Here is a 10,392-nt window from a genome sequence, read left to right on the forward strand (position 1 = left end):
GGGTATGAGCACAAGCGACACAACGACGTACCCAGGTTCGGGGCCCTCGTATGGAGGTAACACCCCTACTCCTTCTCTAGAGTGTATAAGAGATATCACAGTACAGTGGTGCTCCTAGAGCTGTATCCGGCTGTGAGGGGAGGCTAGAGGTAGACGAAGGTCTCTCTCCCCGAGCGGTGCTAAGTGTAAGAATGAGTAGTGATCGATCGTCCCCGCGCGTAGGAGGGGTTGGCCAACTTATATAGACGCTGGCAGTTTACAAAGAAGTCCCTATGACCTACTAGCCGGCTCCGCCGGCTCCGGCTTTATCGCTCCTTCCCGAGGCGCCAACGTCAGCGCCGTTGAGCCTTGTTCGTCCTTCCTGCCGAGGTCAGCGGCGACAGGACATGGCAAGCGATGTGGAGGAGGTGTCCCTGTCGACACCGGTAGCCTATAGCCGTACGGCGCAACCTAGGCCACGACGGCCTGTCCGATGCGAGACACTGTTGCTCCACAGTGCCCCTTACTTTACGGGAGGATGAGATCAGCGTGGACTTCTGCACCCGGATCGCCTTTCCAATTCCTTCTCCTGCAAGGCTCACCAGCCGGGAGCCGGTCAGGGAGAGACAAACCAAGCCGGATATGGCACGTAGAAGCCGGCCCAGTCACAGCGCAGTCGGCTATGGCTAGACCAGCATAGACATGGAGCTAGCCGGCTCAACAGGCAGCCGGCCCCGGCTCCAGCCGGTTGCTCCTCAGCCGGCCTTTGCCGTGGGCCAGCCGGCCTCGAGCCAACTGTTCTCAGTCCTTTGCCATACCCGAGATCTTCCCCCGACATAAATACATTTAAACTTAGATAAAATTAAGATAATTGTATAGAACTAAGGAAGTATATATAGATTTTATTTTATATAAAAAAGAAAACAAATTATACTGGTCCTGACTCCTCTCCTCTCGTCCCCCACCCCCCACCAGTCCTCATCCTAGTTGTCGCTGGAAAAGGTTCTTGAGCTAAGCCAATGCAGCAGAACATATGACACGGCTGCTTCCACTCATGTTGATGCGGGATATACTTGAAATCAAGGCAGCGACCCTTTCTTTATAGCCGATACCTTATAATATGTGCCTAATATTCCAAACAAAATATCGATAGAATCGAGCTCGAGTGGACCTTCAATGGAAAGAACAAAATCATGCTTGGGTGTAGAGAGGGACGAGACTACATTTTTTCTATCTTACCGTAAACTGGTGGTGCCATCCTAGATGACCCTCGGTGTCGGATCACGGAGATAGCCCGAGCTCCGGTTGCCGCCAATCGTCGGTCGCCACCAATCATCGTGTCTGCGAGCTCTCGGATGGGGAATATAGATAGGGACCAAGGAATAGAAGAAAATTGTAAAGGTCCTCTTTACTCCATCTTCGGACTGTTTGTCGATGAGGCGCTCAAGCCTTCGTGGCGCCAGTAAAAAAAGTGCTTAGACCGAGTAAGGTCTTGACATACACAACTTATCAATAAGTAAGGTGTATACGTGCATTTTATAAGAATCAAGACTGCCTATCCCACCATGAATACTTTCACGACTGCATATGCATTTTATTCCATCTCCGTGTCTAAGGACGCGATCTAATAGATCGTTGTATCGAGTAGTTGGATCATAGTCTCTTACCATAAAAATTGCTGCATGTGCAGCAGCACCGACTATTAGAAATCCGCCAATCCACATGTGGTGTGTGAACAAGGAAAGTTGTGTACCATAGTCAGTAGCTAGGTATTTACTAGCCAAAAATTGGGATCTGGACAAAACCTGTAAACTGGAATTTTTTAACCTGTAAACTGGAATTTTGAATGCTACCCGCCATTTTCCTATTTTGCATTTCATTCTTCTATTCTTCTACTTGCTTTTCTACTCCCTCCGATCTCTTTTAATTGAACTCGGATTTAGTAACCAGAGGGAGTAGTTAATTTGCTCATAAGCTACATCCATAAAACCCCTCAGCTATTATCTTCTTTCTATGATTGATTTTTAAGTCCAAGTAATCCCAGCTACGCCACCTTCTTTGTACTGATAGTGCTATATTTGAAAGAATATATTTATAAATAAATAAGTGCACTACTATATTCACAGATACAAAATAAATTAATTAAATTTATAATACTCCTTCCATCTAAAAATAGGCGTTCAACTTTATTTAAATACGGATGTATTTCTAGATAAATTTTACCTTTTGATTTTGAGGAATACTCTGGATACTCTTCGCTGCTCTGTCCACAATCCATAAGGCAGAGTTTGGGCCTGGTTCCGAGAAAAGGGCTAACAAACTAGTTAAAAGTAAGCCGAGCAAACAAGTTTCAAAAGCCTAGCAAACAGGCTTGAAAAGCCCAGAGAAATTAGCAGTCCAGCCCAAATACTGTTTACTCTATCCAACCTTGGTTGCCAGAGGAAAAAAAAAACACCAACCGCGGAGGCCGCGGGACCATACCAGCCAGCAATTCCGATGGCGGCGCTGCCTCTTCTCCGGTGGGGCGCGTCCTCCCTCCTTGCCCACTCCTCCCCTCCCGCGTCGCGGCGCCTGTTCTCTGCCATCCGACGCCCCCCCGCTGCCGCCCACTGCGAGCCCGGCTCCAGGGTCATGCTCAAGGGAATGGATTACCCAGAACTCGAGGTAAGAGCTCTCTTTCCCCCTTCAGGTTTCGCATATGTCAGTATTGGTCTGCGCTTGTTTTTAGATTATTTTGCCGCGCGGTTTTCCCAGAAATGGGTGCAGTCGCAAGGATTCCGACCGGGGCAGGCCATGATGCTGTGGAAATGCCTCTACGGCAACAACGTCTGGGCGCATTACCCCGACGAGCTGGCTGGTAGGTCGCAATTTTTGTCTCCCTTCGACGAATTATAGTCGGTATATGCAACAGAATTTCAGTGCCTGGCGCGAATCTGAAATTAGCCCCTACTATGTACGGTAAGAAAAGGAAATTGCAAAACCAAGAAAAACCAAATTGTACCACAGTTTCTTTTTCCAAGAATGGCTTCTTGATAAATAAAAATCTATTTCGAATCATAACTGCTAGTCTATTCTGTATTTGAAAGGTTGACTCGGAATCTTCAGTTGGATCTTCGTAAGAAATCTTGTTGAAACTATAATTTTCAAGTGCTATGATAGCCTATGCTATAATTTTCCTTGCGAGGATATCCATTTTATGTCCATTTTTTTATTATTTCCAATGCATTATAAAAAAAATTCTCAATCTACTTTAACAATCTAATGATTATTGTTACCAAGCCTTATGAAAAATAGGTTAAGGAAATAAAATTTAGGGAAAATTGGGGGCTCAAAATTTTTGGGGCCTGGGTATATCTTGGTTCTAATTATTGTACTCCCTCTGTCCCAAAGTAACTTGCTCGACTTTTTCTAGATACGGATGTATCTATAACTAAAATGCGTCTATATACTTCCGTATCTAGACAAAGTTGAGCAAGTTATTTTAGGACAGAGGGAGTAGTTCCTTTGTCTTTAGTTAGTAAGCGCGAAAGCATGGGTCGTAGTAATGTGTGAGGTCCAGGTATATTTAGCTATCCAATACCCACCTTCCAACCATATATAAGTTCAGTTAGTGTGCGTGGGTTTGCTTTGTGTAAGTTTATTCTAGGCAATGGTGGTTAATAGTTTAATATGGATACAATGTATTTAAAAAGGCGTGACAGAGGAGATGAGCATAAAATGATGAACAGTTAGTATCTCCAAAATTATCTTTTGCTTTGTTGGCCATGTGTAATTATTAGTTCTATGGTGTAACTTTATATTCATTAATTGTCACCTTGCCGTTCTCAAAGAGATCAAACCCATCATATATACAATACCCATCAGGCCATCACTACTTGCTAAATTATGCAAATGGAGAATTGTGAAGGGGAAAAAAATCTGGCCATGCAACACGTCTAAACAAATGGCATGCGTCCACTTCGCATGTCATTGCTAATTTGCCTTTGTTCAGGATGAGAAAAGAAGAATATGATTGCAGATTGTATTTCAGTGTCAACTAGTTATTTTATTCGTCAGTAGGAAATGCTAGTAACTGTGCAAGTAGAAGTAGCTCTAACTTTGTGCATTGCAAATTGCAATTGTGTTGGCTACTTGGTTCCATCTCTCACAAACCTTGACTCCAATTTATTTTACATTTTTGGTGCCCATTCTAGTCACTTGAAATTATACATATGAATTTGGTAATTTGCTCATGTTCTTTTTCTTTGGTACAATGTATTGTTTCCTTTTCTCTATTATTACTATGTATTTGAATGAACTTGGTCCCTTGACTCTAATCTTGTTCAGGCTTGAACAAGGACTTGAGGAAAATGATAAGTGAGCATGCTGATCTCAAGGCATTAACTGTAAAAGACATTATCACTGCATCCGATGGAACCCGAAAGGTAGCTCAGTCAGTGTCACTGACATCTTCTGTTATGTTTTCAGAATATGATTGATTTTGAAACGCAGGATGTTACAGATATTGTTCTCTCTTGAAGATGCCTCGGTGATTGAAACAGTTGTCATTCCTAGTGCCAGAGGCAGAACAACGGTCTGTGTTTCAAGTCAAGTGGGTTGTGCCATGAATTGTCAGTTTTGCTTTACTGGGAGGTCTGTTGACATTCTTTGAATAGTATGTCTTTTGATGGTTTACTAGTAACTATTTTATATATTTCTCTTGTTTCTCTTTGGCCACTGAAGGATGGGTTTGAGAAAGCATCTGTCTACAGCTGAGATAGTTGAGCAGGCTGTGTTTGCTCGTAGGCTATTTTCAGATGAATTTGGATCTATTACAAATGTTGTATTTATGGTAAGCATTTCCTTTATGGTAACTAATGAGACTAGCTATATATTGGCTATTTAACTGGTAGATAATCTGTGGCTTAAATATTAGATTATGTAATCTTGCTTTTGCATGCCACCTCTCCTTGAATTGCTACAAATTTATCCTTTATGTTATATTTTTAACTGCAACTGGCATGATATATATTTTTCCTACTTAGCATTCTTTTCTGATAGCACTACCCTGCTTCTGCCTGCATTCCATATTCAATGGAATCAGTATTCATTGCCGGTTTTCAGGTCTAATTTTATGGCTTCCTTTATCATAGTTTTGGCCCTCTTGATGTCCTGCGTTAGTAAGTCTAGACTCTAGCCATAGCAATGTTTTGGAAGCCTAGGTATTTGTGCTAGTCATATTTGTATAGCATAGTACTGTTGCGTTTGTCGACAAGATGCTATCACCTTTTCTGCTCTGTACAGCTTTCCCTTGTGTGTCTTCCTCCGCGACTGTGTATTCTCCTACTTTTGTAAATATTTCTTTTTTTATTAATAAAACTTTACTTTCGGGGCCTTCCCCAAATTCCTGGTAAAAAAAATTCTATGAGCTTTTCCACACGTTCTTCCATTAATCTCAAATTTTTACAGGGCATGGGTGAGCCACTGCACAATGTAGACAATGTAATAAAAGCATCGTCTATAATGGTTGATGAGCAGGGCCTTCAGTTTAGTCCTCGCAAGGTTACTGTCTCCACAAGTGGTCTTGTTCCACAGATAAAACGCTTCCTCCATGAATCCAATTGTGATCTGGCTGTTAGTCTTAATGCAACAACTGATGAGGTGAACTCCAAATTTGATTATTCTATTGTGGTTAAATGTTTTGGCATTACTTTGCTGTTCTGTATACTAACTTTCCCTTCCAGGTCAGGAACTGGATAATGCCCATTAACAGAAAGTATAATCTTAACTTGCTTCTTGGCACTTTAAGGGAGGAACTTCGCTTGAGACCTAAGTCCATAGTGCTATTTGAGTATGTCATGCTTGCTGGCGTGAACGACAGGTCAGGAATCTTATTAATTTCTGATTGGTGTTATCTTGTTGATGTCATAAAAGAGCTTGCATGTAATATTATATTAACTTGAGATATGGTAACTTCTAAGTTCTAACATATGCAAAAGGACTTTCTTATTTTTATTCAGAACAATACGTTTTTCAGAATAGGTAGGCAAAGTGACAATCTATAGAGCATAGACTATAGTTTCCGTTGCTGTTGTAATCAATTCGTTGTAGGCAATAAAATTTTCTATTTTGGAGGTAAACGTTTTAAAGATCTTACGGTGAGTAAGTTACCACTTGCACCCTGAGAATTTGTTTTGATTTACTGTGTTTCACAGTGTGGACGATGCGAAGAGGCTTACAGAGCTGGTTCATGACATTCCCTGCAAGATCAACCTCATCTCTTTCAATCCCCATAGTGGGTCCCAATTCAAGCCCACACCCGATGAGAAGATTATCGAGTTCCGTAACATGTTAATCCAATCTGGCCTGACCGTTATGGTTCGGCTAAGCAGAGGCGATGATCAGATGGCTGCCTGCGGGCAGCTCGGAGAGCCTGGCCAGCTACCGTTGCTCCGTGTGCCTGAGAAATTTCTGGCCGCCTTATGATGCTTTTTTTTTTAGGGATCCCGCCTTATGATACTAAGCAGTAAGTAGTACAGTCATTACAAACTAGGGAAACAGGTGGCTGGGAACAACTTCACAAAGATAAGGCAGTCATCTGCGTGGAATGAGGATAAACAACAGCGCCGTTCTTCGAAGTCATGATCCCCTGACCCCTGAGGCAGGCTTAGGACCGTCAAAAGAACATTCTGATGTGGCATCAACAGTTGGACGGCAAGTGTTAAACAGTTGACCTGTGCTGAATTGTAACCCATGTTCTGATCAATATATCTCTCGTTTTGTTGCAAATTGGGAACACTTAGTTGGCTAGTTGGTAAAACAAGTTGCATTTTTTTGTTCTCTCCGCTTTGATGCAAGGAGGGCTAGGTATCAAATAAAGACAACCAAACCTTTTGACATGCTCCCGCAACTTTGAGTGCACAAATGACATCTGGGCATTTGGCATAGCTTCTGATGTGGTTTGTGTCGCCAAAGTCGATTCTGCAGTGCAGGTAGTTCCAAAAGACTCGAATCTACCTATTTGGTGATCATCTTGGACCAGTGCGAGGTGCAGGAATGACAGAAAGACAACCCTGGCCTACATGTTGAGATACCTTAACCATTAAGGTGTGCAAGCCATGCCAACACGATCACCCTATAACGATAAAAGTAGAGACAAAGGCAAAGCGATCTACTAACACAAACCCCACCAATCGAAGTGCCTTCTTTCCGAAAAGCAATTCCATTGAACCGCACCTACTGGGATTTGGGCCTCTTTAGCACTAACCTGCTGCCAAACTGGCAGTAGCCTACACTTGCTCCCAGCTTTAGCAGAAACTCTGCTTATATTTGGACAACCTAGAAAACAAAAGGCACATCCTTCTTTTACGGGAAACAAAACAAAAGACAAATTCCGTGTCTGATGCTTCATGAAAAGGTTTAATTTTGAGATATTTGAGCCAGATTCTGATAGCAGTCTGTGATCTCGTCACTGGATTTAGTAGCAGCGAGATTTGCTGCGGAGCCATGATGACGTGGACTGTGACATTCCGTCTTCAAGTCCACACTTTGGATTAGTTCTTTTCTTCGACCTAGAATAAGTTCTGATGATCCAAGGCACCTACTCCAGTCTATAGTATTGTTATTTGTTCCTACAAGAAGTGACAAACTGACAGTGACTAAAATTTAGGCCTTTTTGCAGTAATAAACATTTGAAGTCCTGACAGTGTACTGGTACATAACAGTGATGATTTTAGCTGTTTCATATTTATTCAGGTAAACTAGTCCTAAATTAGTTGGTTGTAGGTGTGGTGGGGTATGCATTAGTCAGTGTCACTTCTATGCAGAATTCGGGTTTTATTATGTGACCTCCTCGTTATCTAAGACGTACACAGTACACTAGTAGTGTCTCTACACATAAACGTAGTTTTCAAGATCCCTAACGTACATGTTAAGTCAATAACAACAATCGATGCAACTATTCTCGTTCCTTACGTGGTTTCATCTTCATCACTCATCACAAGTCCAGAAAATTATGAAAAGTGGTGCTTGGTGTGGTTTATAATTTTCTATGCAACCTCCCGACCCACCTTGCTGGTCAAGAGGACATTCCGGTTTTGTATCAAACAAAAACATAGAAAAATAAAGCGGCAAATAAGGAAACAATCATGTTGAATTATTATCAACATTTAATTTGTACCTGTGAGAGACAGTTCCCGGCTGCCTGCCGGACATGACATTGCAATTATTCAGGACAACAACACCTAGTAATAATTTACTATCAGTGGTACACCCAATTGACAGCCAAGCTAAGTGTGTTGAATAAGCATGGGCTCTGTCGCGACCTAGCTAGATCCGATTTCCAATTAGTTAACCCTCAAAAGTTACAATTAATTAACTTGTATCATCACAAGGGTGTCTCATTTTGTCGCGTTGCAAGAGCTAAAAAGAATGGATGCCATATTCAGTCAATGTTAACCAAGTAGTCCCTCCCTTCTGAATTATAACATGTTTTGGATTGTGATAGATATTTTCGTATGGACTACGTGCCCACTAAAATGAGTTAACAAACATATGAAAATACGTCTAGATACATAAAGTTCCAAAAAAGTAGAACATCTAGAGACTGATTACTATTATCAGGCTCCTCACCAACTCCAATAGAGCACAATGTGAGGCGCCAACCCTTCACCACGGAACTATGTGAGAAACATGCAAATAGAAAAGAAAAGCATCTCTGAAATTTGTGATGTTGTTTTAAATTTTAGATGGGTTCTCAGCGTGTTCAGGTCACATAGTATAATTGATCTTCTTTGAAGTATCTCTATGAACTACTGTTATGTTCCTAAAATTAGGAGCAAGTGCTAGGCGTCTGACTGGCTTTAGCGTTAACCAGTTTGATTTCCATACCACTTCCACATGCATGGGTGATCTCCCACAAAAACCTGTCCATTGTCATATAAAATCCCAAATGTAACATTGTTTTATATGTGTACCATTTTCAGAAATGAAACATAGTTTTGAAACAGTTGGATGTGAATTTGTAAAAACTTGCGGCATGTAGCAAAAAACATTGTAATTTTTTAGACACATCAATGTAGCAAAACTCATCAACGTGTGCATCTTATCCTCATTGGCCGCACAAAACATTCTGAAAAAGCTATCATCGTTTGTAACAAAAAATATAAAGCATCCAACAAAAATGTCAAGCTAATCCAACATTAATAAAACATTTTTGCAATATTGGAGAAAATATTACATCTAGAATAACACTATAATTTTACATGTGGATACATAACAAAAACATACGAGCCTGTCAACAACCAAGGAGTCATTGCCATGGCAGATTGTAGCTCATCGGACACGAACCAGACTCGCTGGAGGCCTGATGAGTGCATTTTAGCATGTTTTTACACCATTATTTCATTAATATATTATTGAGTAGCAATAGGATTTTTGTATTTCACCGCGCGATAATCGCGCCCTTTTATGCTTGTCTACGTAGGATCTCAAAATAATAAGGCAATGATGAAATATCAATAAAAACTATCATTTTATGGTATTTGGACGTGATGAAAATCATTTTAGCACTTAATTATTCACCTGGGTGAAAGGAGGATGCGAGGAGAACTTCCAGTAAGTTTAGAGGGCATCGGTACGGGGGGGGGGGAGCCCGCTCGTACTGTGCACCCGTACAGTGTGTCAGGAGCACCGTCCCGTCAAATACTTTTATCTCGCGCATACAGTAGGGAATATGAGACACACAGCTTCGAAAAACACAGAAACAACGCCACTATCAGATCTAGAGAAGGAACTTTAGAGAAGACATAATCCGGGCTGCTACGCGGATCATAGGAGGACAAGGCATCATCCCCTTCATCATCAACCGCTACATCTCCATCACCATCATCGATCCCATTCTCCTTCAACCATAGTTGTAATCTTGATAACTATTGTGGATTTGTATTCGAATTCATCCCATTACTTTCATCCCATCCATAAGATTATGTTGATGTTCTTGATTTTTCATGTGTGAGTAGTTCCTTTTGTTCTTGGGGAGATGGAGAAACCCTAGCATGAATATGAGATGAATCTAAGATGATCTATGGTTTTAAGTATTAATGCGTGTTAGTTCTCTCTCTTGATATTATATGTTGTGCATCATGTAATATTTACCTTATGGTTTCGAGAGGGAACTACACTTTAAAGTGTGGCAAAGTGAACAGCGAGAAGCGACATTACCGTATTGGCACTTTAACACATGGATGAAGGGGGTAAAAAAGGACTCACCAAGCTCATATCGATAACCATGGGGTAAAACCCTTGATAGCAATAGTCAATATGTGGCATGCAGAAGACTAGCTGCTGTGGTTATTTAGAGATGCGATGACCGACGGATTTCTGGACGCATCTTGTTATGGAGCTCTCCCCACATACAATATGATTAAAAGCATA

The 10,392-nt window shown here is 41.4% G+C and overlaps 1 protein-coding gene across 1 annotated transcript; it reads left to right on the plus strand.

Moving 5' to 3' along the window:
• The first annotated feature begins 2,460 nt into the window (after positions 1-2,460).
• Positions 2,461-6,855, plus strand: LOC124665602 (dual-specificity RNA methyltransferase RlmN-like). Its single transcript, XM_047202996.1, has 8 exons — positions 2,461-2,643; positions 2,734-2,836; positions 4,306-4,403; positions 4,481-4,611; positions 4,702-4,810; positions 5,428-5,619; positions 5,703-5,839; positions 6,174-6,855. The coding sequence occupies exons 1-8, from the start codon at positions 2,476-2,478 to the stop codon at positions 6,442-6,444; spliced, it is 1,209 nt and encodes a 402-aa protein (XP_047058952.1). The 5' UTR covers positions 2,461-2,475; the 3' UTR covers positions 6,445-6,855.
• Positions 6,856-10,392: the final 3,537 nt, after the last annotated feature.

This window comes from Lolium rigidum, chromosome 6 (assembly GCF_022539505.1).
Source record: "Lolium rigidum isolate FL_2022 chromosome 6, APGP_CSIRO_Lrig_0.1, whole genome shotgun sequence".
NCBI classification, from domain to species: Eukaryota; Viridiplantae; Streptophyta; class Magnoliopsida; order Poales; family Poaceae; genus Lolium; species Lolium rigidum.